The sequence below is a fragment of the Drosophila teissieri genome, chromosome 2R (assembly GCF_016746235.2).
Source record: "Drosophila teissieri strain GT53w chromosome 2R, Prin_Dtei_1.1, whole genome shotgun sequence".
Lineage (NCBI taxonomy): Eukaryota > Metazoa > Arthropoda > Insecta > Diptera > Drosophilidae > Drosophila > Drosophila teissieri.
Window position 1 is genome coordinate 19,998,346 of NC_053030.1, and position 27,758 is coordinate 20,026,103.

General features: G+C 46.1%; 8 protein-coding genes across 11 annotated transcripts in view; 4 read left to right on the forward strand and 4 right to left on the reverse strand.

Annotated features, from left to right (window-relative positions):
• Window positions 1-1,064, forward strand: part of LOC122613504 (NACHT domain- and WD repeat-containing protein 1) — a 33,570-nt gene extending 32,506 nt beyond the window's left edge. For both annotated transcript variants that reach the window (XR_006325692.1, XM_043787710.1), the window contains one exon: window positions 18-1,064. Coding sequence is in view for 1 of the 2 variants with exons in the window: in XM_043787710.1 (XP_043643645.1) it covers window positions 18-58 (41 nt within the window). In the remaining variant the exon portion in view is untranslated. The remainder of the gene's footprint in view (window positions 1-17) is intronic.
• Window positions 1,065-3,261: 2,197 nt separating this feature from the next.
• LOC122613023 (dynein axonemal assembly factor 3 homolog) lies at window positions 3,262-4,995 on the forward strand. The gene has a single exon (XM_043786981.1). The coding sequence runs from the start codon at window positions 3,341-3,343 to the stop codon at window positions 4,955-4,957; it is 1,617 nt and encodes a 538-aa protein (XP_043642916.1). The 5' UTR covers window positions 3,262-3,340; the 3' UTR covers window positions 4,958-4,995.
• Window positions 4,979-6,450, reverse strand: LOC122613024 (mitochondrial ribonuclease P protein 1 homolog). Its single transcript, XM_043786982.1, has one exon. It carries the CDS (start codon window positions 6,355-6,357, stop codon window positions 5,008-5,010), a length of 1,350 nt encoding a protein of 449 aa, XP_043642917.1. The 5' UTR covers window positions 6,358-6,450; the 3' UTR covers window positions 4,979-5,007.
• A 252-nt stretch (window positions 6,451-6,702) lies between these two features.
• On the forward strand, window positions 6,703-10,373 carry LOC122612746 (pre-mRNA-processing factor 19). Its single transcript, XM_043786558.1, has 3 exons — window positions 6,703-6,843; window positions 6,907-8,260; window positions 10,110-10,373. Exons 1-3 carry the CDS (start codon window positions 6,825-6,827, stop codon window positions 10,252-10,254), a joined length of 1,518 nt encoding a protein of 505 aa, XP_043642493.1. The 5' UTR covers window positions 6,703-6,824; the 3' UTR covers window positions 10,255-10,373.
• On the reverse strand, window positions 8,347-10,003 carry LOC122612748. Its single transcript, XM_043786560.1, has 5 exons — window positions 9,964-10,003; window positions 9,834-9,910; window positions 9,668-9,777; window positions 8,844-9,614; window positions 8,347-8,788 (listed from the first exon to the last, which is right to left on the reverse strand). Exons 1-5 carry the CDS (start codon window positions 10,001-10,003, stop codon window positions 8,347-8,349), a joined length of 1,440 nt encoding a protein of 479 aa, XP_043642495.1.
• Window positions 10,374-10,444: 71 nt separating the features above from the next.
• LOC122612747 (ragulator complex protein LAMTOR2 homolog) lies at window positions 10,445-11,150 on the reverse strand. The gene is made up of 3 exons (XM_043786559.1): window positions 11,012-11,150; window positions 10,765-10,951; window positions 10,445-10,699 (listed from the first exon to the last, which is right to left on the reverse strand). Exons 1-3 carry the CDS (start codon window positions 11,077-11,079, stop codon window positions 10,577-10,579), a joined length of 378 nt encoding a protein of 125 aa, XP_043642494.1. The 5' UTR covers window positions 11,080-11,150; the 3' UTR covers window positions 10,445-10,576.
• Window positions 11,151-12,237: 1,087 nt separating this feature from the next.
• Window positions 12,238-16,892, reverse strand: LOC122612423 (kelch domain-containing protein 10 homolog). Its single transcript, XM_043786030.1, has 3 exons — window positions 15,514-16,892; window positions 13,534-14,091; window positions 12,238-13,399 (listed from the first exon to the last, which is right to left on the reverse strand). The coding sequence occupies exons 1-3, from the start codon at window positions 16,357-16,359 to the stop codon at window positions 12,968-12,970; spliced, it is 1,836 nt and encodes a 611-aa protein (XP_043641965.1). The 5' UTR covers window positions 16,360-16,892; the 3' UTR covers window positions 12,238-12,967.
• Window positions 16,893-17,372: 480 nt separating this feature from the next.
• On the forward strand, window positions 17,373-27,520 carry LOC122615160 (TRPL translocation defect protein 14). Of its 3 annotated transcripts, XM_043790074.1 has the most exons (11): window positions 17,373-18,153; window positions 19,716-19,783; window positions 20,055-20,092; window positions 20,426-20,463; window positions 21,316-21,447; window positions 25,393-25,521; window positions 25,589-25,725; window positions 26,129-26,342; window positions 26,404-26,734; window positions 26,801-26,985; window positions 27,283-27,520. In XM_043790074.1, exons 1-11 carry the CDS (start codon window positions 17,907-17,909, stop codon window positions 27,336-27,338), a joined length of 1,575 nt encoding a protein of 524 aa, XP_043646009.1. In that variant the 5' UTR covers window positions 17,373-17,906; the 3' UTR covers window positions 27,339-27,520. The 3 variants fall into 3 exon arrangements, with proteins under 3 accessions (XP_043646009.1, XP_043646010.1, XP_043646012.1); XM_043790077.1 differs by lacking the exon at window positions 21,316-21,447 and having other exon boundaries at window positions 17,375-18,153; XM_043790075.1 differs by lacking the exons at window positions 21,316-21,447; window positions 27,283-27,520 and having other exon boundaries at window positions 26,801-27,068.
• Window positions 27,521-27,758: the final 238 nt, after the last annotated feature.

Consider the following 27,758-nt stretch of genomic DNA (forward strand, 5'->3'; position numbering starts at 1 on the left):
GTTGTCAATTTATGCAGATCATTTCGCTTCAGGAGGAGGAGGATACCACAAGGGATAAGACCTGAGTCAGCAATTAAACGGAGTACTTATCCAAAAAGCCAAGCAATAAGTGGGCAGACGAGCGTAACAAATAACCCATCTGCCATCTCCCATCTACCAACTCCCATAACCCATTTCTCTATGTAGATGTTAACGATGATAAAATTAATGTAGTTAAATCTGATAAACCACCGTCTCAGACCGTCAGACTTTGTAGGAATTTTAGTGTTAAGTAAGCCCATTTACAAATTTTATTGTTGTAGAGTGTGTTTTATGTACCAGAGCTAACAAAGCCAGAGCTAAATGTTAATTGTACGAGTATTGGACCCAATAACGCAATAACTTAGAATCTGTTCAAATGAGACATGCAAATACGAGCTCTCTAAAGGGGTAAAAAGCGTAACTATGCTTAAAAACACAAGTGAAACAACCAGTTAATGATATCCACACCAACAACACTTGCACACAAAACACAAAACACACTGAGAAAACACTGATAACATTGATGGTTAACTAAGAAACTAGGCAAATGAATGTATATAATTAAGCTACTACTCGTATGTTCGCTGTAGAGTTAGTATTGCCACGACCTCAGTTCGAGTTGCACTTTTTCGGGTCACGGGCTTGCACTTCCCTCGGATATATGTAACTTCAATAACTTTCTGACAATCAGAGGTTCTAGCCTGGAACGAAAAACAAAATAAGAAAATAATAAAATATAAAAAAAAACAAATTAATAACAAGATGCAATTGCAATAACCACTCAAAACTGAGAAGGACATAATGATATTTCTACACTGGATATTTCCATGCATGCCGCAAGTGAAACTTCGTTAAACTAAGCAACTTATTCCTATGTAGCGTAGTGTAGTGTCCACAATCTCTGTAGCTGAGCCACGCGCATCTCCCGAGGAACTTTGCACCTGGATACGAAAACAGACAAGGATATGGCCACGGAATCGGACAGCGATATCTAATCATAAACCAAAGAAAAACACACAAAAACACACTCAGAAATGTACACCCTGTCAATGTCTATTAAATCGAAATTAAACTCAACTTTACTGGAGAAACGAAAAACAGGCTCTTTTCATTTGGGGCACAAAACTTGATTAAATATTTTTAAGATTTATGTGACTCTAGCCATTATGTTCTATCGTAAAGCATGAAGAATGGAGTTGCAGGTCAAGGTTCAGCCGAAGTAACATGCATCGCGTTGCCAACAATTAATTCAGTTTTTCGCCTGTTTCATTATGCATGGCTTACAGCCATACAGCCAGCACTCTTCATTATTCGGCCCATCTGTCCCGATGTTTGCCGGGTATTGTTTGTTTGCAGTTCTCCGGCCATTATGACACCATTTGCCAAGCCCACGTCAAACAAGAGCCAAAAGCGTCCACATCAGCAGGCATCCGCATCGTGGGCGGGATATGGGTGCTATGGGTGATATGGGTGGTTAGATGGTTGGGTGGGTGGATAAAACCGCAGACGCAGCCATTTTGTTTGCACTGTCTAATGAGAAAAGTTTGCGGAAAGCATTGACAATGAATGCTGCTGATAAGTATGCTTGTGTGTGTGTCTTCCAGGTCCAAAATAAAGCAAATCCCATGCATACATATGTATGTTCCTTGATCGATTGGCACACATTCGTTTAATGAGCTACAAGGAAATGGGAAGGAAATGGCAAAAAAAAAAGAAGTAGTGGCGAGCCTTGGTCAACCCTTTGCTGCCTCGGCCTCACTAATTACTTTTGTTATTCGGCAAAGACGGCAAGTGACAGGAAGGGCGGCCAAGGGGGCGTGGCACTGATGAATTGAACCCACTGAACCGCAGACAAATCGAGTGGATGCTCCACTTGGAACGCTGAGGGAAGTCGCATGCCAGGCTTTTGCCTTGCGGAGAACTTAATGACTTGTGCGGTACCAGCTTTTTCCAACCAAAAAAAAAATACAACTTAAAAATGGCAGTGCTTTGAAAGACTACGCAAAATGACTACCCATCATACTACATCATCTGCATGGATTTTTCAGCTTTGTGGCCGTCTAATTGCTGCTGAACATTGAGTACTAAACGCTTTTAGTATCCATTTCTCTGTCATTTCCCATCACACTGGCAAAATAGTCAATAGCATTTTTTAGTACAGTTGTTTGCTTATATTTTTATTCACTCTGTCCCAGCTGAACTTTCGTTTCAGTGTACTTTCTAGGCTTTCACTTAGGCATAGCTGAGCACATACGACGAATGCTGTCTTTGCGAGCTATCATCGTCAAATCACGCATACGCAGCGTAAACCCAAGCAAAATAGCAGCATTGAAAGGCATTGCAAACAGGCGGAAAACTTTATGGCGAAGTATTAGTCATGTATTAGGAACTTCCAGACATTGCCAAAGAAAAGTTACCAAGCTCAAAAAGGGAAACTGAATAAAAACTAGCACAGCGCAGACAAAGTATCAGGATTAAGTGAGCCACTTGCCGCGGGCTTTAAATCCATTCGGCCACCACGATTTTCCCGCAAGCAAAACGATGAAGGAACATCGACAAAAAAACTACTCGCATTATCTTATCCGCTTTGGATATTTGTTTGCGTTAAGCGATTTAAAAAAATAGAAAGTAACCAAGAACCACAAGAGTGGAGAGCATGGGCAGTTTGAAAAGTTTGACTACGAGTAGTAAAATCATGTGAAAATTTAAAAATCATGCAGACGAAACACTTTCAAACATTCCTTTCAAAACTTTATAGTAAGTGGAGGTAGTTGGGTCTTTAGAAATGCATTTCAAATTAAGAATCCCCATAAGTACACTACGTTGATTCCACAGCACAACGCCGTTTGCCGCAGAAGGTTATCCAATTAGGAATCCGAGGGAAATCCCCGATAGATTCGCTGCTGCTCGCTTTGCCAATCAGCTGAAAGCAAACAGCCAAGTCTGAATAATGCATTACCCGCCACTTCCCGCCACTTGCCGCCACTTTCCTGCACTTTCCCCCACACCATGGTGAAGTGGATGGCCCCATGCCCCTGCCCACTTCCCAGTTCCCAGCAGGACGAGCCATTTGTCCAGCAGCCGCTGCAAGCCACTGATATCGAAAAGCAATTTCCGTTATGATTGCCAGAGCTCCCTAATCCCCGCAACGGATGCACGCAAATGAGGGACTGAAGCAGGAGCAAGACGTTGCCGGGACAACGGCGACAACAAGTAGTCCTGGCAACTGCCATCAGTCAAGGGGCTACAGTCAGTTCACCAAATAAGTCCCAACGGATCCAGGCATCATCGTAAAACTAAAACCGCACGAAAGCTCAAAATGTTGTGGGGACTCAGTTCCGCGTTGGATTTGTACGAGGAGTACCTGAAGGCCTTCAAGATCAAGGACGAGCCGCTGCCGGAGGATGCGCATGCACGCGAGGAAGCGGAAGAAGCCGCCGGCGATAATCCTTTGCACACGCTGAACATACTTATCTGCGGCGGAGCTGATCCGCGCCATGTGATCAAGACGCTGGCCAAGAGATACACCCATCGCATCCGACCCAAGCTCAATATATATGTACTGGATGGTTGCGCCGAAATTGAAGCCAGGCACATGCTGCTGCTGGGCGTAGCCCTGGAGGATCCCGAGTCCTTTAGCTTGGTGAGCAAGGTGCACTTGTTCATGGATCTCTACGGGAATGCGGTGATCCGCCCCAGCTCGCACCATTACATGGCAGCCAAGGGGCGCACTCTGCTCAAAATGGTCACCAATGAGGAGGAACTGCAGCGCCTGGCGCCCATGCTCAATATAGAAGGACTGAAGTACAAGGAGCGCGATGGCTTAGAGATGGCCTTCAGTTTCTGGCAGCCGCATCCGTGGAACATCTTTGAGGTGACCGCCTACTGGGAGCAGCGGTCGAGGGCCCTGCTCGGCACCCGTTATGACCATCGCAATGGTGCCTTCGATTGGGACTTGAGCATGACCCTAAAGGATCGTGGTGGGCAGCAGATCTGTTCGCAGGAGTACCGCTACTGGCGCGAGTCCGGCGTGGCTTTCGTTTTTCCGGAATATGAGCAGTGCAAGGCGAACAAGACGCTGGCAGCTGGATTGGTGCGAAATGGACGCAGCTTTATCCACCGCGGCTATGTGGGCGACATCCAAACGGGACCATTTTGTGGCTTCGGACTGCGCACCGTCGAGGAGCGAATGCATCATTCTGTGCACGGAGACAATGATTATCGTGCCACTGACATCACCGAACGCAATCTCATGGAATTCTTCCATGAATTGCAGACCCAGACTGCCTACGAGCATGATGCCACTCGTTCCCGTAGGTATGGCTCCGTTCAGCTGCTGATGACGCCATTGTTGAACCACCAGGAAGAGGACGCAGCTGGGCAAGCGGCCTACGACAAGCCGTGGATCCAGGTGCCCGGAGTAACAGTGCACTATGTGTCGCCCATGGAGATGGTGCAGCTGCAGCAAGGCGCAGCTCGGTGGAACAATATGTTTGATGTCGTCTTTACGGCCCATAACTACTACTCCTTCTTGAGCAAGGACTTCTTCCAGGCGATGCGTGCACAGGCCCTGTTCGTACTGGAAACCAAACTGATGACGGTGGAGCGCAGGGATCGTGTGCAGGAGTACGAAGTCAAAGCCAAAGAACTGATGAAGCAGGCTGGCCTCAAGGCGGCCATCAACTACCAGGCTATTAACTCGAAGAACATGTGGCTGAAATACAAAAAGACCGATAAAGATGAGCCAGAAGATGAAGCGGAAGCTGAGCCGGAAAGTATTTTGCAACCTGAAACAGACCCAGATTTTGGAGAACCTGCTGAAGAGTACTCTGGTCTAGTAATAGAAGAGATTCCCTCATCGAACCAGACTGTGGCAGCCATTAAGAAGGAAGTAGAGGCAGAAGGTCCGCTCCAACCAAAAATGAACTTTCCATGAATATTAAAAAAACCGAATAAATGAAATATGCATCTTAACAACAGGTAACTTTAATTTTGTCTCTGCTTTTTCTTTTGCTTCCCCGTTGCCCAAGTGTCCAGTTGGAACTCCAGGCCCTCCCGTCGCTGCCTTACTTTTTGGGGCGATGCAAAAGAGGAAGCCTGCCGGCGATCCTCATCAAAGTCCAGCAGATGATCGATTCGCATATTGAGCTTCCGGGCCCGCGTGCCTGTGCCCCAGTGATCCTTCTCCCTGCGATTCTGGAACTCATTTTCCACGACCTTCCGTCGGGGCACATGCTTCAAGGCCGCATCCCAGTTGCCGGTTTTCTTGAGGTCCAGCATAATGTTGATCATCTGGTTTAGCGTTAGGGATTTTCCCGAACCGGCTCCCCACTGCAAGTAGCGATCCAGTGGCAGTCTCGCCATTCGTAGTCCCAATCGCTTGGCTTTGGCCAGCGAAAGGGGTTCGTTGTTCATGGTGTCTACCATGGCACCCACGATGTAGATGTCATCTGGGTTGTAAGTGACCAGATCCTCGCGGCAGTGGGGCGTTAGGTAAACCAGGTTCTGCTTGGGAAACAGCTCCGTAAAGCACTGGCTATGCAAGTTTATCGGGAACTCTGGATTATGCATGGTGGGGATGTAGCGTTGGAGGCTCTGCATGCATCTGCTGTTCATCTGGGCGTTGCAATAGTGCAGGTCGAAGGGCTCATCGTTCATCCGGTTCTCTGCAAAGCACAGCATCAATTGCTTGGCTGCATAGGAGGCCTCCCGATTGTTCATGTGCTCATCGTAGGAGCAATCCAACACCAATTTGGGAGCGAACTGCATGGCCCGTGTGAGCCGGTTGTTCTGCCAGTGGTTAATTGTGGTATCGTAGATACGCAGGAACAAGGACGTGTGACCAAGACCATAGATAATGTGCGTATTCTCCTCGCGCTCCTTTCGCAACTCCGCCATGCGCTGTTCGGCTTCCTCCGCACGCACTGCCTTCTTGCGCTGCCCAGCCTCCTTCTTCATCTCGATTTGCCACAGATAGGCAAAGTACTTGATGCGGGCTGATTTTGTGGGTAGCGTCAGCACGTGCTCCCAATGATGATCCTGGAAGAATTCAAGTGCCGGCACGCGCCGACCCTCCTGATGGGCAATGTCCGCCTCCAGCTGCAGCACCTTTAGCCGCTTATCCCGCTCCTCTTTGGTCTCTGCTATAGCATCATTACTAAACGCTGGAGCGGGTTGGGAAAACGGATTGACGAACTTCTTGTGGGGCTCCTCTGTGCCGGCTGGCGAGTCCTCTGCGCTGGAGTCTCTGGAGGCTTTGGAGGCTTGCCTCCTCGGTGCAGCACTTGCCTTAAGCAATTGGCTGCCCAGGCGCCACTGCGCAAGATGCTTTAGCATTTTAAAAATACCTTAATGGCAGTAAACTATGTTATAAAACTAGATCGTGAATTAAATAACAGAAACAACGTGCTAGAGTTGCCAATAATCGTGAATTGCGTGCGCGCACCAGATTGGCAAAACGGCCAAAACAGCTGATTGACATACGTTTCGTTACTTATCACTTTAACAGTTACTTTTCTATAAAATCGTTTTTTTAATATATTAAATAATGTTTTATGCTCTAACTTAAATCGTTAAATACGAAAACTGCAATTCAAGTCTAGCTACTTTTGCCTGTGCCAACTGCTAGCCAAAATCTAATTGATCTGGCAACCCGGTTTTCGATAACTCCCGCGTGACCCTGTGACTGGCAGAATATCAAGAAGCGGCTTTGCCGACAATTTTGCGCTTGGCTCGGGAAAAACGTGTAAAACATTTAATTTACTAACTAGACTACGCGAAAAGCGACATAATCACAAACAGCAATGGCTTTGGTTTGCGCACGTAAGTGAATACGCTTGATTTTGATTTACATAGGACCACTATGAATCGCATTTTCCATTCCAGTGACAAACGAAGTCCCCGAGACGCCCGTGGTTTCTCCGTATTCGGGAGCCGTTTTCGAAAAGCGGGTGATTGAGAAGTATCTGTTGGAGAATGGCTGCGATCCCATCAGCGGCAAGGAGCTGAAGCCGGAGGAGCTGATCGAGATCAAGACGCCGGCGGTGGTGAAACCAAAACCGCCAAGTGCTACCAGCATTCCGGCCACTTTGAAGACGATGCAGGACGAGTGGGACGCCCTCATGATTCACTCGTTCACACAACGCCAGCAGCTGCAGACAACGCGCCAGGAGTTGTCCCATGCGCTCTATCAGCACGATGCCGCCTGCCGTGTGATTGCCCGCCTCAACAAGGAGGTGGCCGCCGCTCGCGAGGCTTTGGCCACGTTGAAACCACAGGCGGGCATTGCCAATGCGCCCACGGCCATACCACAACCGGCCTTGGCCTCTGAGGCTGGCGGCGCTGCTGCCCACCCCATGGAGCAGGCGGGCATGAGCGCCGAGGTCATACAGAAACTGCAGGACAAGGCCACGGTGCTCACGCAGGAGCGCAAGAAGCGCGGACGCACTGTGCCCGAAGATCTGGTTACAACGGATCAGGTTAAGAGCTTTCTTACCGTGGCATCCCATCCCGGCCTACACTCGGCCTCCGTTCCCGGCATTCTGGCCTTGGACATCAACAGTGCTGATCACAGTAAGATTCTGACCGGAGGCAATGACAAAAACGCCACCGTGTTCAACAAGGACACCGAGCAGATGGTCGCTATCCTGAAGGGACACACCAAGAAGATCACCAAAGTCATATATCATCCTAACGAGGATACAGTCATCACCGGCTCGCCCGATATGAACATACGCATCTGGCACGTGCCCACCTCGCAGACGCAGCTGCTCCTGCGCTGCCACGAAGGACCCGTTACTGGACTCTCGCTGCACCCCACTGGCGACTACTTGCTGTCCACATCATCCGACAAACACTGGGCATTCTCCGACATCCGCACAGGTCGCCTGCTCACCAAGGTAATCGATACGGCCGAAGTCGGTCTGACGACGGCGCAATTCCATCCCGATGGTCTGATCTTCGGTACGGGAACCGTGGACTCGCAGGTTAAGATCTGGGATTTGAAGGAGCAGAGCAATGTGGCCAACTTCCCTGGTCACACCGGTCCCATTTCGGCCATCTCCTTCTCGGAGAACGGTTACTACCTGGCCACCGCCGCAGATGATGCCTGTGTGAAGCTGTGGGATCTGCGAAAGCTGAAGAACTTTAAGACAATCCAGCTTGATGACGGCTACGAGGTCAAGGATCTGTGCTTCGACCAAAGCGGAACCTATCTGGCGATCGCCGGCAGCGATGTCAGGTAAGTGAATTGTACCTTTTGTTATTCAAATCATTCACCATTTTAGTTTTTAATTGGATACAATAAGTAGAGTGTTGTTGCTCAGCTTAGACTTTGTTCTTCCATCGCTGCTCAACCTGCTGATCGTGATGCTTCTTGAAATGCGCCATCCAGTTGTGTAGTCGGTTCTGCTTAACTAACGCACGGCGGGACATCTCCTTGTCCGCTGCCATGCGACGTCGAACCTGCTGCTCGACGCTACGCAGCTTGCGCGGCTCAATGTGGTCCAGTTTGGCCAAGAGTTCCAGAACGTAGCCCTGGATTTTCTCCACCTTGGCAAGAGTCGTGTCCTGTTCGTCCTCGTACGTGGACTTGGGTGGCGGCGGCGGAGGCTGCATGTCTTCCAGAGTGCGCCATTGCTTGGACGACTTCTGGGCTGCTGACTTGGTTGGCGGCAGCGTTCCCTCTCGCTTTTGCTCCGGCTTAACTTTGTTTTGGATTTGCTTGAGGATCACTGGTATTATGCTATTTAGCTTGATATTCAGCTTGCTGGAAATGAAGAAGATAACTTAGTTGACTTTAATATGTACGCATCGTAACTCACTCCTTGCTGTATCTCTGCTCGTAGTCATTCAATAGCCCCTTGGCACGCCCCTGAAGACCTGCCACACGTCGCTGCAGGAACTCTGGGTCCTTGAGGAACACATTGGCTTTCACCTGGCGTTCGTATGTCTTTTGGGCCTTGTCTTGCAGGATGGCTACGATGTGGTTCAGGAGTGCCAACTGTGAAAAGCGCCTATTGTAGTTGGACACCTTTAGGCGATTTCGCTCATAGCCACGTATCCAGATCTCCGCATTGAGATGATTCCGCTTTGCCAAATACGGTCGCACTATCTTCTCCATGTAGTTTTGCACTTGACGCACTTGTTCGAGACCCGCTGGATGTCGTTCAGTGATCTCCATAGCGACGATTTGCTGCGGCATGCTAAGTTTATTGTTGGCATCATCTCCTTCCGCTTGCTCCTCTTCAACTGTGTCATCAAAGTAGCTGATTAGCTTGAGCAAATACTGAAAGCGACCGTAGACTTCCTGCACCTCCATCAGCACTCGCTGGTGCTCCAGCTTCACCTCGTTAAGCTCCTCGCTTAATTTGCTCTCCTTTAGGATCTTCAGCTTTTCTTGCGCCTCTAGCATTTTCTTAAACTCCTCCGCCTCCATTTTCTTGAGCGAGTCGTCTGCAAACTTGTGAAATTCCTCCGACTTCTCGTATAGATTGTCCTGGTATTCCTTCTCTCGTTTTCGGTCCAAAAAAAGTTCTTGCGTGGCATAGTACATAAAGCGGTTGCGGGTAATCCCCCTCAAGAGTAGTATGTCCCTGAAAAATGGCGAGGATAAGGACAACAGCACATAGTGAATTTGATGCCTTACGTTTTCATACGAAATTTTCGTGCCAAACGCTGCGAACTGGCGTCTTTGATGTAATCGGGGTCGATGGTGGTAACCACACAAGGGGCACGCGGATTGGCGATTTCTCCGCGCTGAGGAATAGTAATACAACTTAACTTTGCAACTCTTAACATGGATTTCTTCTCACCGCATTGAAGTCCTCAATCGATAAGTTAATGGGCTTTGGAGGCTCCGGTTCCACATGGGTCTTGGGTCGCACGAAATCTTGAAGGACCAAGCATTTACTGAGAACTTATACTTAATATACATATACTTACTTTCATATTCGCGGTAAACCTTTCTTTTAAACTTTCGCATTGTTCACTTAAATTCGCAAATATGGAATGGATTCCCTTAGTAAACTTGTTTATTTGGTTGCCACGGTACAAATGAAAGTCTGACGATTTCTTCGATTTATTTACAGGGTTTACCTGTGCAAGCAGTGGCAGGAACTGAAGGTATTCAACGACCACACGGCCCTGGCAACGGGCGTGAGATTCGGAAAGCATGCTCAGTATCTGGCATCCACCAGCATGGACCGCACCCTGAAGCTGTACGCCATCGAATAAGCACTTGCGGAGTCCACACTTAGTAATTAAGTCCACAACTTCTTCTACAATATATCCTAATGATCGTGTGTTTTCTTGAACAAAACTTGCAGCATAATAAACCTGACCCTCTATCCAAATAATTCGTGTTACTCTTGAAAACCAGCAGATTAGCTGTTCCTTAAATACAAACTAAATCGTAAAGGACGCATCAATTCAAGTATTAATATATTAATATTTAAGCTGTCCTTTTTCCAAAGACTATTCACATATTTCATTCAATGTTAATGCATACACTTATAAACTTATTCAGTTCGGAACTTGGTACATCCACGTTTTATCCTTACGAGGCCGAGATCTGCTTGAGCGGTCGCTCCAAGTAGGAGGCCAGTGACATGGCCTTTTGCTTCAGAAGACCCAGTCCCACAGTCTGCTTGGCGTACAGGCACAGAAGGACACTGGCTACCTGTAACGTGGCATATATATAATATGTTTAAAGAAGGAATTCCAGCTAGCAGAGGATCCACCCACCTGCGTGATGGCCACATGCCCGTTTTCGCAATCGATGAGGACAAAAGTGAGGCGATCTTCGCGGAAGGCGTTGCGTCCGTGCTTCTCGTACGCTGCCCATATATTACTGGCTATGGCCGCCGTAATCCTGGCATCCTTATCGCCATAACCGGAGTAGGCCAACAGAGCTCCTTCCTGGCTGAGCAAGCTGCGGAGGTAGGGATAAAACTGATTATTGAAGGAATAGACCGGCAAGTTTCCCTCCTACAGTGTGTTCTCCACTCCGCCGGTGTTCGCCTGGCTGAGGACCTGCGTTAACGCTTTGGGTTTCAACATTTTGTGTCCTTTTTAAGCGGAAAATATAAAAAACAACAGAACTACGCCTTTACAAACACTGCGTTCTGAATGGCAACGAATTCAGCTGATAAGGTATTGCCGTTGCGCTGTGAATGGCAAAAGTGGCGCCATCTATGTAACGATTTAAAGCGCATAAACAAATGCCATTTTGAAATTATAAAGGGAAGTTGTTTTTGTAATCAGCATTTATTATTGTTTTTGTTTATTTACTTTAAGTGTTCGGCAAAGAGGAACATTTATTTTACTATGCTTAATTTCGAAATTTAATAATGTTATCAAAGAATAGAAGGGATAATTTGTTAATGGGAATAGGGTATATACATTTAAAAATGTATTATATTAATAATAAAACCTAATACAAAACATAATAATTGTAAAAAATTCTATAAGTCACATTAAAATTATTACTAATTACATACAAAATAATACATTTTAAAGTCATAACCCGTGGAATTTATTTTCAGTGACGTTTTAAGAGGCGTATTTATAATTCAATTTTAAAGATTTCGAGTTTCTTTTTAATATTTGTATCCCTTAGTTACATTTCCTGACTCAGACCATAATCCCCGGATAGTTATGCTTCGTTCTATCAGCCACTTTCCAAAGAGGCACTTATCTCTCGCATTAAATGGCTGAAATGGCAGTCGAGCTATCTTTATTCCATCCATAACTTCCGCATAGCGAGAATTTGAAGGCGTATTTGGTGACGTCATTGCCAAACCAGGTCACGGATCTATTACGCAGCAGAACTGCTGCACTCTCCCCCATTCATCCACGCCCTGCTACTTCCATGCGATGGATGCATCAACACTCCACGGGGTCACAGCAGAGCAACAGTCGTTGTTTTCAACCACCGAATTGGAAACGCCTCAGCGTCCGAATACCTGTACTTTGGGCCTCTGGTGCGACGCAGTTCGGCAGTTAGCCGAAAATCCTGGCTAGCAGGGTGCATTTTGGGATTGCAAATTGCGCATGACTCAGCAGCGACTGCCTGCCTTTCTGCCTGACTGCCCCATCCTCTCGAGGAATTCCGGACCAGGGACAGGGTTTATTTGGCTGCAAAGGCAAGAAGAAACTGGGTCATTGGCAACTACGCCGTGGATGATCTGATTGATACCGAGTGAAACGGCAATGGTGTTGCATTAGAAATTTATTTATTAACTTAGATTCAACCAAATTTAGTCTTGGGTAATATAAACCGAGCAAACCAACGTTCGCCACGGGGGCGAGCAGTAGCCTACGCACTGCATTGGTACATGATATCGCAATATTGATGAAGTCTTATGTTAATTAAATATTACTACCGCTAAATATTATGTACACTTTGACAAAAATACATCGGGGATATCCCCTCTATATGACATTGTTTGGTGTAGCCTTCATTATGGGTTTGTTTGCTTTTGTGTGTGTTTTGGGTGCAAAGTGGGATGTGTGTTGGATTTAAAGAAGGGTGAACATTATAGCAGGGCTGTGTTTGGATATAGCAAGTAAGTTTAGAGGACCCGGTAAGATATTGTGGGATTTTATCGAGAATTTGTTGTGGGGTGCGCTGGCTGATCTGTAAGCTGAAGTTTAGAATACATACGCAGGGCCTGTATCTGGCTGTTGTTGCGCTAGCTAAACTTAATTACAATCTTATTTACATGCTAAACCTGTCCGCATGTTTCTTTCGAGTATCAAAATACACATGTGTACAACTATAAATGTCCTTCGTATTCGATCACAGCGCGCGCTCAATGTGAAACAAAACTTTTAAACAATAGTAACGTAAAGTTCTGCAACTGAAAGAGTTTCGAGAAGGTATGGCTCCGCTACCCTCCTAGATTTCGCTTTATTTCGCTTTTTCGTGGGAACAGTGGAAGCAGGCCTATTGCGTTGTGGAGCGGGCACGTTTTGGGTTCGAGTACAGCGAAATTAGCATGGACGGGTCTGGCTGGCTCATGTCCAAGCGCCTCCTGCGCTGCGGCGGTAGGCGTTCCGCAAAACGTTTGGGTATACCGGCGCCCAGTAGCGTTTTTCGGTCGTACAAGTCCAGATTGTCGTTATAGTATGTGATGGCGTCCCAGCACATTTCGCTCAGCTTGGGCACTGTCATCCACATCTTGTACAGATCGTTGCGGCGGCGCATCTCCTTTTCCATGTACTCAATGCCGCCGAACACGTACATGCATCCATTATCCGAGTGGGCAGCCGAATGAAAGTACAGGGGGCGGGGCAGGGTGGCGGTCTCGATGCGGTACCAATGCTTAGTGCGCAGATTAAGCTTCCAGATGTCCGAAAAATATGTGGAGAAGTCGCCCTGCAATTCAAGAATTTCTTTAGTTGCTGCATTGTAAGCTTAGGTGTTAAGCATAAAAAGAAGGTGGTGTAAATTGCGTTTAAAGTCTTATGGCAATATCATTGGTTAATGTTGTGCTATGAAATGTAACTCACTTGCAGACCGCCCGTGATGAAGGCCTCGATGTCCCCAGTGGAGGACTGGTGCTGGACACACGAAAAGCACTTGCGCGGCTTTGGATAGCCTCTGTTGCCGTCGTCCACATCAGCGGCACGCTGATCGGGATACGTTTCGAAGTAGTCCCAGCAGTTCGCCTTCAGGTTGTAAGCCGGAATGCGCTGCAAATCGTATACGGAGTGCGATGTGCCACCGCCCAGCACAAAGATGTGCTTGCCATCATAAACGACCTCGTGGCGGTAACGTCCCTCCGGATCGTCACGCATCTCCGGGCGACTTATGTACACATTCTCCCATACGCCAGTGCGCAAATCCAAACGATAAACATCACAAGTGTAATCAAATCCCGTCGTTCCGCCAATTGTGTACAGGAAGTTATTGTGGATCACTATACCCGGTCCATACTGAGCCGTGGGCAGATCACCCTTCACCTGCAGGCGATCCACGCCCGGTGTCGCGCCAGCACTGGCCGTTCGGTAAACGTAGCAGTCGTTGGAGCAGGATACTCCAAAGGGATAGCCAGTGCCGCCATGAGACTGCAAGAGTAATGGGAAAATGAGAATTCCATTTGTTTTCAAGTATTTAAGAAGATAAGACTAGGATTTTGGAAAGATAATGTAAAAAGAATAAACAACATGGGTGCAAGCCTATTATCTTAGGCTTAAGCTTTGAGTCATGACGTACACGTACATACTATTGTATCACCCTTCCTAGAATGTAAGTAAGCTAAAAATCTCGTTGTTTATTACACTATTTAACTATATATAGATATATGTATGTGTGTATTGAGAGTTAAGCGGGTGGCACCCACGCCCCCGACATTGCTGCCAATGCATTTAATTAGCAGATACTCGAGCTGCAGCAGCTTATCATCGCCTGGTGGTAGAAGAGAGGCAACGAAATGGGAAAAATGGGGGGAGGGTCGGCAGTAGGGAGGAGAAGGAGGAGGGAGGCTGTGCTGCAGCCCCGATAAGCGGAAACATGTGTCTCCAGTGTGTTTTCGTGTATGTATGTATCGGGGCATGATTCGTCATCAAATTATAGCTAATTGTGGAATGCAAGGGAAGGGCATTGCTGCCAGCATGAAATGCCAACGGCTCCCGTTTGGATTTGCTTTCGGTTAGTTTCCTCCCGTTTCGTCCGAAAAGTACAAAATAAAAAAGCGCGCGCACTCAGCTGGCTGCTGGGTGGGTAAAAATGGTAAATACAATGTTTTCAGTTTTTCCAGCAGCAGCGCGAGGTGGGGAAAGCTGGAAAACAAGTTGTTGCATGCGGCAGCAGCATAAACAACAACTGCGTAGTAACCAAAGTGGAAAAAGAGGGTTGCCTGGCATGCGCAGAGGCATAAGGAGGAGGTGGAGATGCAGCAGGAGGTGGAGATGGTGGAGGAGGTGCCTTCCGAGTGAGAGGCAAACGGCAATGGCCATGGGCAGCTGTTTGGGTTGACATTTCGGGTGTTTAGAATGCATAAACAAAAAGCAGAGGCGGCCGTGTGGAGACTCGGAATAGGGCGTGGCATTGGCCCTGGCGATTTTCATTGCCCAGAATAGCCCTCTCTCTCAAAACTAATTCACGCTCATTCGTCTGTCGAGATCTCCACGATCAGCTGTGCCTGATGTGCCTGATTTCTCTGCTCATTTCACCATTCAATTGTGTTTTCTACTTAAGCACAAACAAGTTTTTTTTTATTGCAATTGATGGTTTGCCTAACCTACACCGAAAAGAAATATGATCATTTCAAATACTAGCGATATAAACAAAAGTAAACAGCGATATCTAAAACTGAAGACCATTTCTGCTACACTTTAGAGATCACCATTTTTAATCGAATTGGTGTTTCTTTGTGTTTACCAACACACCCAATGAGCAAGAGACAATCCAACTCATCTATTTTCGTCTGCCTTCGAGCCCTCGACCGCACCCCCCTCTCTAGCGATTAGCAACAAATAGATACTCACAATCAACACGTTATTGTGAATGGTCAATGCATTGGAGGCCAGCTCCACGGGCATATTGGCGGCATTGCCCGCATTCAGCTCCAGCCGCCAGGTCCTCGTGGCGAAGTTGTAGCTCCACAGCTCCTGGAAGAGAAGGCAGCGGCCGTGGCGTGCGGCAGAAACGGCGCTCCGCGGATTGTAGCCACCCAGGGAGTACAGATGCGAATTGGAGGCGATGATCCGATGGCCACTGCGCGCCAGGGGGAATCCACCGGGCATATGCTTATCCCTGTACTGGCACTTGACGAGACGCAACGGCTGGAAGGTGTACATGGGCGGCGGGGTGGCCACCTGAGATTGCTGCTGCTCCGGCGACAGGAAGACATTCAGCACACTCTTGGACAGCTCTTTACCCTCGTCCAGCTCATCGCTGGAACTGGTCCAATCGTCCGAGTACATCTCTTCGAACTCTGATTCCGAATCTGTATCGCCATAGTCCACATCCACGTCCACATCGTCGTCTTCCTCCTCCTCTTCCTCGTCCAAATCACTGGCTGCGTCCATGAGCTCCACGGCAGCCTGAATGGCATTGAAACGGCCTACAAGCTCCGCGTTATCCTGCTGCTGCGGCAGCGCCTCCTCTGGCTGACCCACTTCCTCCTCTGGCATGTCCTGCTCCATTATCAGATCGTTATTATTGTTATTGTTGTTATTATAGTGGTTGGCCAGCTGCTCCTGGTGGTCAGTAATACGGGGCGTCCTGTAAATCTGGGCCAGGAAATCGCAGATAAACAAAAGAAACGTCCAAGTGTGACGTAGTTGGTTGAATACGATGCACTTGAGTTTGGCTGGTTTTAGTATGTTCATAACACGCTTGCTGTGTTTGAAGTGTTGATAACGTGACAAACAATTTCGGGTTTTCGGTTTTTATCCTGCTTGCCACAGAGAACAGAACAATTTTGTTTTTACTTTCGTCAAATGTGGTTTTTGGTTTCTGCTTTTTTCAGTTCGCCGTGGGAAAGGGGAGCTGAAGCGACCTCGCACAGCTGGCTAACTAACTTGTCGTTGTTGTTGTGGTTGTTGATTTGATTTCTGCTGCTTTTGTTGCTATTGTTGTTGTTTTCGTTGTTGCTACTGCTGTCATTTTGACACACACTCCCTCTCGCTCGCACCCACACACACACGTACGCACATGTGTTACGTTACGTGGTTTGTGAAAATGTTTGCCCGTTAGCAAATTCAACTGCTCGTCAATTTAGCCCGCTTGGCTATTGAAATTTCACTAGTTGTGGCACGCTGGCGAATTGTTTAATTATTATTGCAGTCGATTGCTCCCGCGCATCGTTTCGTGTGCGACAAACTACGCTTTAAATTTAGAACTGAACATTGGAGCAGTGTGGCCGTGGAATTATCGATAAGTTACCATAAACGGTCACGCTGCATTCGAGTGCATTTGAACTGGTGGTGACACGCTATCGATTGGCCATTGAGCTATCGATAGTGTAATTGAAAAGTTACAATTGACATAATGTTATTTAAAATATTTATTTATTTTATTTTATTTTAACAAATTAAATGTAGAACTAAATTATAAACCTAATATAAACTTAACGAGTGCTAGCTGCTTAGGCATTCGACTCGTATTTAAAATATAGTTCATATAGTATATACAAATATTTCAAAATACATATTTATTGAAGAATAAATAGTGGGATTTTAATAACAGAAGGATTGAGGGCAGGTTGATCTGCTAACTATCCATATATAAATGTGTATAAATATTTAATGAATCATTAAGTTTTTTTAAATATTAGTGTGACCATTTGCAACAAATTTCATCGTTTTCCCCCCATCCAAATGCGGCCGCACTTTATTCCAACAGTATAAGACCCCGTCGGCACACATTTTCCACACGATTCTGTTATTTGCTTGTGTAATAAACGGATGCGGTGTCAACTCGTAAAAATGCAATACCACCCCAAATCGAATAAACTTTGATATCGCCCAAATACTCGGATGTGGTACGGATTCAGACAGTAGCGTATAACGCTGCCGACTAGTTGGTCAAGTTGTTAAGTTCCTCCACCTCCGTCGGCCTTTCTGAGAGCATCCCGCGCAATCCCAACTCTGGGCATGATTTCAGCGCGCCAGTGCGGCATTTGAATTGCAGAGCGCAGAGCGCACGAGTCGAGTCGAGTCACCAGCAGGTGCCCAGGATCGAGACCAGGACAGCAGCAAAAGCACGAGGAGTCGCAGGAGTTGCGCGAGTTCCACAGGCATAACCTTAAAAGGCACGTGCATCGCGCGTAGAAGAGTTCTCTGCGTGCCACCACACAGCTAAAAGCCAGCCAATCGGTGGTTACTCTCCTAAAAAAAAAACAAACACGCAGTACGAAATTCACGAAGACGAAGACATGGCCACCCTCCTCAGCAACGGCCAGCAGTCGGTGATGGCCACCACCAGTAATGGTCAGGAGCAGCAACAGAAACAGCGCCAGCACCAGCAGGACGAACTCGAGCAGCAGCAGGAACAGCAGCAGCAGGTCGAGATCAGGAAGTCAAGCTCACCGAAACCCGGAGCCATGCCCAGCTTAAAGCTGAACAGGATGGGTTCGGTGTCACCGAAAGATAAACGAGTCTACAAAATCGTCCTCACTGGCGGTGAGTTTACCCAATTTTTGTCCCATGTTTTATATCGTACATATATACATACCTGTGCTAGCTCTCTGGGTTTGCTGTGTATCTGTTACAAGTGTCCTCGTTAACTCGCATCCTCGTGGCCCACACACACCCGATTGCGATTTGTTTACGATTTGTGTCAAGGTCGCGAGTTGCCACCAACGGGTACAGATTTTGTCCTGCGCGCAGCTTCCCAGGCTTTCCCTGGCCACCTTCAATAGGCAAAGTGGTCGCTGTGGCATATTTTGTGCTTTGTATTCATGTGTGGCTACCGGCTTATTTTGCGGCCAGTCGGCGCTTCAAAGAACTATTTACAATTCGCATGTGAAGAATGCATACGTGAATACGTAGCAAAACCTGTTTTTGCCGACCATCATATGAGCGGCGATTGGGCGCGTGGTCTAATCATTTAATTTGGGCCCAAGTTATGGCTGTGATTAGAAGCCCCACACAGCACAACAACAACAGCAAAACGAAAGCATTGATGTATTGACGGGCCTATCTGCCCCACAAATACTACTTATATTATCGCCTATGGGACGGGCTTCCTCTGCCCGAGAGCTCTAATCATTTTCGGAAGAGGCTGATAAAAGACAGGCCACATCGCCACGTGTGTCACTTGTCCGAAAATCCCCACTAAATTATAGTAAATACCCATTCAAAGAACTCTTATCGGTTAGCTGCGCCTTCGCCAACGGACATGACTCTTTTCCAGAGTGCATTCGGAATCGATTTCCCGCGATCGGTGCGCAATGCATTCAGCAATGGGCGTAATTGCCTCCAGGGTCAGTCCGCAGACCTAATCGAGTGATATGCACAGCGCGGAGAAACTCAAGTGCACTTGATTTGCTGGAATTTGGGCCACAAATCGAAGTGATTCGTTTCCGCCTCGTCGATCCAAGCAATGTACAGAATCATGCTGACCTAGGGGCTCCACATTTCTTATCCAAGGCGGGAAACTGATAGTTTACTCAAAGTTTAACTTATCTATGCGATAGAGATGGAATTCCTTTTATTACTCGGTTTTTTAATTCATGAATTCTAGTTTCAATGAATGTGCGCGCATTAAAACGATTTAGGCCGGTTTCACTGTTGTCTTTAATACGTAGTTAATAGTATTTTGCAGAATTAATTAATGTTTTTGTGCTGTTCGTAAAGTTTTATAGATTTCAGACGCAGATTTCCGTTAACGCATTTACAAACCCAATTTACTGGTTCAAGCTTTAATTTATGTAAACTGCAAGCACGTGCGAATTAGTTTAGCTAATTAAAACTAATCATGCTAAAGGGACGTGGTTCTTAAAATGTATTCTTAAAAACCAGCTACTTCTCCCTTCAAACTTGTTAGCAAATCTTTACGCATTAACTCGGCGCATTTTATACGAGTTATAAAAGTATTTTAGGGGAATTTACCCACAAGTTTGAGCGCACCTTTCTCCCCTTTTCCTGGCAATCCAAGCAGTATATACTTCAAGAATGTAACCTTAGCCCGGTTGCCAATAAACAAATAAAACTAATGAATTGAATACATTATGCATTTTCAGGGCCCTGCGGCGGAAAGACGACGGGACAGTCCCGCTTGTGCACCTTCTTCGAGAACCTTGGATGGAAGGTGAGTGTCGTGGGTGATTCTATTTGGGGGGGAATGAGTAATGGGGAATGGGTAATGGGCATTGGGGAATGGGGAATGGGTAATGGGAATGCCGATCCTAGACTAAGGCAAGTTAGCGATTGCTTTGGGCCGCGGGCAGCTCTGTAAGTAGAGGAGGAGGAGGATGAGAAGCCATGGCGATAGCGGGATTACCTTTAGATAAATCCCCTCATTACAATTCTATTGTCCCGAAAACTCGAAACAAAGCAATGAGCATGTTAAATATTTTCAGGTATTCCGCGTGCCTGAAACGGCCACTGTTTTACTCAGGTAAATTCCCTCTCCACACACAAACTCTTACACTCAAATTAAGAAATTAACGTAATCAATGCTAGGCAATCAAAGCGAAAGGTGCCGCCCAGGAGTTCGCCACCTGAGTTTGGACCAAGTAGCCTTGTGTGCCGCTCGTCTTTTACCTGAGACGATGACCATTGCGATACAAACCTAATTTCATTCGAGTTCCATTCTCGACTTTGAACTACTTTGAACTTTGAACTACTTGATCGACTTGATCTACTGCATACAAATAGACCTTCATGTGAACGATGCTAATCCCCACCTTTATTTCTCTCTGTTTCTCCCCCAAAACATCCGAATATCTAGTGGCGGTGTGAAGTTCTCCGATCTGACCGAGAAAGAGGGTAAGTATTGGCGGTGCAACCGACCGGGAGACCAAAAAAAGAAAAACTTGCTAGTTGACGGAGGAGCAGAGGAGAGAAGTGAAGAGAAGAGAACAGAAGAGGAGTCTTACAATGCAAGCATTTTCCGAGTCCACGTCCACACACATATATATCTCATTATCCGAGCACTGTCAAGTTCGACATCAAGTCTTCTCGAAGCAACGAAAATAAATCAAAATATTTACTTGCCGAGCAGAGCGACCAACACAAAGAATCCCTATACTATACGTACAATATATGCTAGGGGTATTTTTAAAATCAGCCAGCCAGCCAGCATACTATAGATAGTACGAGTATATCATCTAATGTATGTATATATCTGAGTATTTGGCCAGAAGGCCCCCCCACGAGAAAGTCACGTCTTCAATGAAACTTACGTAATGCCTTGGGACACGATTCGAATTCCCAACTCGATATCCTGATTGCGTGACTCGAGGTCATTTCGCTAGCAGTCTTCCTTTTTTCACTCGCCAAGCAATTTGTCAATTATGGTTATTAATGGATTTGTCAATGTGGTGCTTTGCCGACGATGGCGGGATATCTAAATTGCCAAAAGTACAATCAGATAAGATATAGAATGTAGCTAGGTCTGATCACATGTCCGCCGATTAGTCGCAATTCCTTGCAAAACCCTCATGAGTAATGGCACTTGCAAGCAGGACAATTAAAGCCTTTATGAGTCACGACCGGACGATTATTCTATATCTACATATATATATATAAATATATATAGTAGTTACGGCCAGTGGCTAATCTAATACACCCACTCACACACGAATCGCCAACCCAAATCAACAACACACACACTCACAGACCCGCCCACGCCAACCACGTTCGTTTACAAAGATCTGCCCTTCGCCGCTCCGGAGCACAGCCTCATCGACCTAACCGCATCCTGTCCGCGCTGCTTGGCCAAGGCTGCATCCCGGCCCAATGGCAGCGAAGGTGAGTGCCGTGTGGTGAGCCGCCGTGGGAGCCACAAGATCGCTTCGGTTCTTATATCCTCGTTTTGCAAACTGCTTGCCTCCCCAAAACTACCAAACTAACCAAGTCGTATCGAATCAAAATGATGGGAATGGAGTTCGATGCCACGTCTTGTCTGTGCCTGTGCGTCCTTGAGCGGCTTTCGCCCAATGCATTTGTTTTTAAATCGGATAAAGTCTTGAACAGAACTTTCCCGTATCTTTGCTTTGTGTTCGTCCCCAAATGACTTGACATTTAACCAACATACCGTGCTGTTTGGCCCGCGCAAACAATGCTCTTTAATGCCTCCTCCTATATAATGTGTGTGTACTTGTATTTCTGTTTGTTTTGGCTTCGTTCTATGATTTATGTGCGTCCCCATAACACTTGTGTCCACTAACACGTCGTAATCGCCGCGATCTGTACAATGTGTCTTTATCTAACCGATCTGATATATCTCATATATATCTGCTCATTTCTTTAATAACAATATTTCACGCCGAGCCTCTGCAATTCGTTTAGTCGCTACCATTTCAGCCGAGTCTAAATGGGCCATTTAAATTTAGCCGCCACGAAGAGAGTCTATCTATGTATCCACAAATATATAATATATATATATATATTCGTGTCCCGATCAACACGTGTATGTGCAAAAGTCAGCTATCTGGTGGACACCCACTCCTAGAAGTGTGGATTTTTGAGACTTGGCAAAAATCCGTGCTGAATGTGTTTACTTTTCCTTACGTGATCTGAGATTGTTAAACAATCTACTTTTGCCTATCCAGACATTCAGTTGGGTTCAATATAATTTATTTTTCTACCTTTCTCAAGTAATTTAAAAATGCTTTGCAAGCCAGCTTTTGCTTTACAACTGCTGACTAATGCTACTTTCTGCTTTGGCAAGCTTCTAATTTGTTGTTATTCTCAAAAAAGAACAGCTTTTGTTTTCAATTTTAAATACACATAGCCTGCTTACGCCAATGCCCACTGTATGTGCCAAATAGACTTTTCGACTTTCGACCATTGTTGGCCAGTCAGTGAGCCATGGCCACATGGCAATTTCCCAGCCGAAAGCCATTTTCGTTTTCATTCTGCCACTATTTTGTGTGTGTGTGGGGGCGTTTCGCTGTGGGTATTTGGTCTATATGCTTTGGCTGGCTAATGAAATGTGTGGTTATTGTAGGCGAAGAATGCGAAATGATCTGGCGCATCACGTGCCTGCTGACGCGAGTTCGACATCCGCTTCCCACCCAAGCCACAACAGCCCCCCTTTGCGACGCCCCTGAACAACCCCCCATTGTACCCCCCAGACTTTTGTTTACCCTCTCTTCGCAGTTGGGCGCTAAATGCGCTCCATTCAATTAGTTTAGTAGTGCTCCGATTCACACAGTCGGGGTCGCAAATCTAGAGCCATGACCATCGCTGGTGATTGATTCAATAAATTAAAATTATTATCTGTAATTCACAGTGCGCTTTCTATTTGAAATATTACACTGAATTCTAAGAATAATTTATGTATTTATGAATGTCTCACAAACGTGTTAATAGAGCAAATCGCTCAACCACAACTATTCACATGCGTATATACATATATATATATATGTTTGTGCTGATACATATAGCTTCCATATTATAGAACGCTGTGATAGCTAATATATTAGGAGGGGCAAGTCTTGCCAAGAATTCTCGTTTGAACTTGTTATCGCTCGATGTCTGTCAGTCGCTTTGGTTGGCGTGGCTGTGGTGTGTCCTCTCTGCTCGATTGATTTCCCGAAATTGATTGCTAAACGATTTTGTTTTTTGAGTTTTGCCTGTTTGCCTGTTGATTTGCTTTCCTTTGCCTTCCCCTCCCACAAAACTGAAACCCTTCATTTCGCTTTTTTTCCCAAATACCAATCCGACTTCTTCATTAGGCGAACTGTTACGCTGGCATTATGGAAATTAACTTGGCTAATTATGTATTTATGTATGTTTACCTGTGCCTAAAGAACAACCTCCTAGTCTGCATACGATTTGATTATCTCGAGAGTCCATTAAAGGTTGGCTGGGCAGTCGCAATCACACACAATCGGCATTCACACACACGCCGGCTTTAAAACAATCATTCAGATATTTTTGGTACACAGGGAGAACAAAGTGATTTAGAAATATCGTAGAAATGTGATTTAGAATATCGTATATCTGCACTGCCTCCAAATAAATTTAAACTATATCGCGAGTTAGCTATGCTTATCACCTGCTACTTAGTCCACTTTAGTTTCTTATCAGTACTAGAAAGCTGTATTATTTTTTCCCTGTGCATAGATTTCCATTCCCTGATGCGCAATAGCTGGTGAAATTGCAAATACGCGTACACCGCTCTTACATATGTACATCTCCTCACGTTCCTGTACATTATTTTCTCTTGCATCATCGTTGCTAATTGAATTAGAATTGGCAGGCCAGAACAATAGACTCGCAAACCAAAACAAAAACGTTCCGGTGGGCAAAAAAGAGCAGAGAAACAGCAGTGCGTCCCACCAATCGATCGATTCCACCTGCCACCCGATGCACTGCGTCAAGTTCAATGCAATTGCCGTGCACACAGAGCAACTAATGCCCCCCAAACAAAGGGAGCTCATTGGGCAGCAAAGTTTTCCACGCGACAGGGAACCGCAACAAGTGTTGCCTCCGTCGATCCCCCAAAAGCACCTGACTTTATAGACACCCAACCACACACGCCCACCAATCTGATTTATTTACCCCCATTGGCGCACAAATGCAAGGCAGCCACAGTACACACTCGCTAGCTGAAACAGTAATATCAAAGTTGCTGAATTTAAATAAACAGCTTAGTCTGCTTACGTACTTAAACAGATTAATAGATTGGAACACTTTTAATCCTGTTATATTTGTTACTATCTGTAGAATGTTCCAGTTAGCGAATTTCAACTGTTTCAGCAAGAGCACGATGATGACATATGTAGCTTATCGCCAAATGGCAAACTGTGACTCCCTGTCTGTGGGAAAAAGCCCCCTCATGTCGACTTGGATCAGCGATTACAGCTCACTCGTTTCAATTGCCTTGGGTGGCTGACACACGAAGCTCTACTTTGAGTCAACGAGGCTATTGAGTGTTTATCCAAACAGCTTCCTATATGCCATTGTTGATTTCGGAATGAAAGCACATTCCTGAAACCAAATGTCATTATTCCATTAGCAAGATTTCTCAAAAGCAATTTGGCAACTGTGCGCATTTATTGAACAAATTTTAAGCAGAACATTTTTAATGTTAGTCATTTCCTATTATTCGAATTATTGCACATTTTGTTGGCTTTGTGCACTTTTATTATTTTATTGAGCTTCAAATTACTAAGAACAATGGAAAATGTGCTGGAACTAAACCGCCTCTAACCGCTTTTTAAATTAGTATCAGCATTGAAATTGAATTCCAAGTGAGGCGGCGCAGATGGAACTGAAAACTCAATTCAGGCATTAACATCTGGAGCAGACGAATAATGCTGAGTACTCTTTAACCCACCGCTGATTAGAAACTGTTTACTTGGGGAAAACGTACTATTCACGACGGTTGGGCACAAGTTGATTGAACCCGAATGATTTGAATTCGATTCGCGCGCTCTTGTATGCCCAATTCCACTGACTCGAATTGAGATTAGGTTTCATCGCTTCAACTTGACATCGCTGAACTCAGACACTGGATACTGGCCATCGTTCATCAAGCACTGTCATCCCACTCGAATCAGAGCCACCAGAGCCCAGTCAATTAAGTTTCTTACAATTCGATGCCACCACCACCACCACCACAGTGTTAAATTCCCTTCGATTCGAATTTGCTTGCAATTGTATTTCGATTTCTATTTGTTTGGATTGTTAAGCAAACGCCGAGAGTCCAAAGAGTAACGTTTCCTTTTCATCTTCGCCACGCAGCCTACAAGTTCCAGGAGAATCTGATCCGCACCATGGTGCAAATTGAGAACACCTACTTTGAGCTCGGCAACTCGAGCAACCGCAATTGCCTGATAATCTGCGATCGCGGCGTTATGGATGCCAGTGCCTGTGAGTAAACAGTGGAATTTGCCACCCTCTCGTATTCCAAGCATAACATTTGATTACTCCTTTGCAGACATATCAAAGGATAAATGGGAAAAGATGATGGCGGGCAACAAGTGGAATCCGGTGGAGATGCGTGACAATCGCTACAACCAAATCCTGCACCTGGTTTCGGCTGCCAACGGCGCCGAGGACTTCTACTCCACAGAGGTGAGTTGCAGGCCACTGGTCACAAAATTTCACCTGACCAATTCTCTTGTCCGCACCAATTAAACGCCCGAATACGGTAGAACAGAAAGCGCCACTATCAGGTATCCAAAAATGGCTGCATTTCTCAAAATCGGTTGCCACAGTTGGTCCTGAAACTGAAAGTCCCTGCAAGCCTTGCTGTCTAATTACCTTTGTTAATATTACATTAATATATTGCATATTATATTCCAGTATATAAATGCATAGTCCCTTTCCTTTTCTAAAAACATTGTAGTCGTAGCGACTGTGTAGAGTGGCAGCTGCATTTTCTAACTATCGCTAGTGGCATTTGCGTTGGGCTAATGGTTATACAAGTTTACAATTTGATTATAGTATTAACTAACCTCTTGTTTGGTCATTGCAGGACCACGCCTGTCGCTCGGAGGGCGTTGATTTGGCCAGGGAACTGGACTACAAGTCCGCGGCCGCCTGGGTGGGCCATCCCTACTTTGATGTGATCGACAACTCCACCAACTTCGAGACCAAGATGAATCGCATGATCGAGTCTGTGTGCCAGAAACTGGGCATTGATATTGGCGACCGTTTGCAGGCCACGTCGCGCAAGCTGAAATATTTGGGTAGGTCCAATTGGCGGACATTACCTTTTGGAAGCCCGTGTAACATTGCATTCTCGTACAGTGGCCCTGCTGCCGCCGGACAGCGAGTTTCCGCCCTTCCAGGATTTCGATGTCGTGCATCATTATCTGCAATCCGCCGGACCCAAAGTGCAGGCGCGTCTACGCAAGCGCGGACAGAAGAACCACTGGAGCTACATCCACACGCAACGGCGTCCAAACGTTCACGGGCAGGCCCGCATTGAGGTGAAGACGCAGCTGACGCATCGTGACTACATGAACTTGCTGGCGCAGCGTGACGATGCTCACTTCACCATCTACAAGAAGCGCCGCTGCTTCCTCATCAACAACCAATATTTTCAGCTTGATATTTACAAGGAGCCAGGCCATCCACGGTGCGTTTAAATTACTATTGTATATCAAGAAATTTATAACGATTTTAATCGAATTTATATCTGCAGCTGCAAGGGATTGGTGCTTTTGGAGACGTATTCATCGCTCACCGGAGATGCCCTAAAGAACTGCATGCCCAAGTTCCTGAATATTGTTAAGGAGGTGACCGGCGATCCGGACTACTCCATGTTCAATCTATCGCTCAAGGAGGACTGGAGCACCACCAAGAAGTTTTGCCGATCGGCGACGCACGGTAAGCAGGACGAGCAGTCGCCACAGCCGGCAAAGCAGTATCATCCGTACGACGAGAACAGCGATTAGGGCGGCCATGCGGAGTCAACATAATCCATAGCCAAAGAATATAGAACCAAAAGATTCCCGTTTCCAGTTTCACTGCTGTACATACTATAAGCCTCTATCTTTCGTTGCCTCCACTGCATGCCACTTCATTTCACTTACTTTCCTTTTCAAAATTTCAAATTGATGATAATCGTTTTGGTCTCACACATTTTGATTTCCGCCTGACTGTGTTTCTCTTTTGATTTTGTAGTTAAGGGCGCCGCCAATGGAGTCTCGAGCACGCCGTTGCTCCTCAATGGTCAGTAGGCGTCCGAACTGTCCCTGAATCTCTTTTGCACACGCATGTTTACACGGCAAAAGCAAGTTATAAGAACACCAATGACCTGGCAACAAAATGTACAAAAAAAATCTTACAAACCGAACGGATGTCGTTCCCAAGCCATCAAGCAATCAGAGCTTTGGCCAACATCCCCTCCCCTAAACAAAAATGAAAAAAGCAAAAAACGCCCACACACCCTGTTACTTATTTGCGTACTTAACCCCAGGAGGATGAAGGAAGCGTGAACTAGAGGCATATGTGTCGAGTCTATAGTTTGGGAGCCCCACACGTACTTAATTTTCTTGTCATGTTTGCTCGTGTTAATTTTGTAAGCCATACCCACTAGTAACTAGTAACTATGTAAATCCATGGATCCGCGATATCATGTGACGTTTTTGTGTCTTTTG

Excerpts from the sequence above, each read along its gene's own strand:
- LOC122613023 (XM_043786981.1), top strand. The coding sequence starts at position 3,341 with ATGTTGTGGGGACTCAGTTCCGCGTTGGATTTGTACGAGGAGTACCTG.
- LOC122612747 (XM_043786559.1), bottom strand. The coding sequence starts at position 11,079 with ATGTTGAAACCCAAAGCGTTAACGCAGGTCCTCAGCCAGGCGAACACC. Across the intron at positions 10,952-11,011 it reads GGCGGAGTGGAGAACACACT|CTTGCTCAGCCAGGAAGGAG; the intron begins GTAGGAGGGAAA and ends CTACCTCCGCAG. Across the intron at positions 10,700-10,764 it reads GGCATGTGGCCATCACGCAG|GTAGCCAGTGTCCTTCTGTG; the intron begins GTGGGTGGATCC and ends GCCACGTTACAG.
- LOC122612423 (XM_043786030.1), bottom strand. The coding sequence starts at position 16,359 with ATGAACATACTAAAACCAGCCAAACTCAAGTGCATCGTATTCAACCAA. Across the intron at positions 14,092-15,513 it reads TTCACAATAACGTGTTGATT|TCTCATGGCGGCACTGGCTA; the intron begins GTGAGTATCTAT and ends TTACTCTTGCAG. Across the intron at positions 13,400-13,533 it reads TCATCACGGGCGGTCTGCAA|GGCGACTTCTCCACATATTT; the intron begins GTGAGTTACATT and ends CTTGAATTGCAG.
- LOC122612746 (XM_043786558.1), top strand. Across the intron at positions 8,261-10,109 it reads ATCGCCGGCAGCGATGTCAG|GGTTTACCTGTGCAAGCAGT; the intron begins GTAAGTGAATTG and ends ATTTATTTACAG.
- LOC122615160 (XM_043790074.1), top strand. The coding sequence starts at position 17,907 with ATGGCCACCCTCCTCAGCAACGGCCAGCAGTCGGTGATGGCCACCACC. Across the intron at positions 21,448-25,392 it reads CCGGCCCAATGGCAGCGAAG|CCTACAAGTTCCAGGAGAAT; the intron begins GTGAGTGCCGTG and ends TTCGCCACGCAG. Across the intron at positions 26,343-26,403 it reads GCGCAAGCTGAAATATTTGG|TGGCCCTGCTGCCGCCGGAC; the intron begins GTAGGTCCAATT and ends ATTCTCGTACAG.
- LOC122613024 (XM_043786982.1), bottom strand. The coding sequence starts at position 6,357 with ATGCTAAAGCATCTTGCGCAGTGGCGCCTGGGCAGCCAATTGCTTAAG.
- LOC122612748 (XM_043786560.1), bottom strand. The coding sequence starts at position 10,003 with ATGCGAAAGTTTAAAAGAAAGGTTTACCGCGAATATGAAA. Across the intron at positions 9,615-9,667 it reads CGAAAATTTCGTATGAAAAC|GGACATACTACTCTTGAGGG; the intron begins GTAAGGCATCAA and ends GCCATTTTTCAG. Across the intron at positions 8,789-8,843 it reads GAGCAGAGATACAGCAAGGA|CAAGCTGAATATCAAGCTAA; the intron begins GTGAGTTACGAT and ends CTTCATTTCCAG.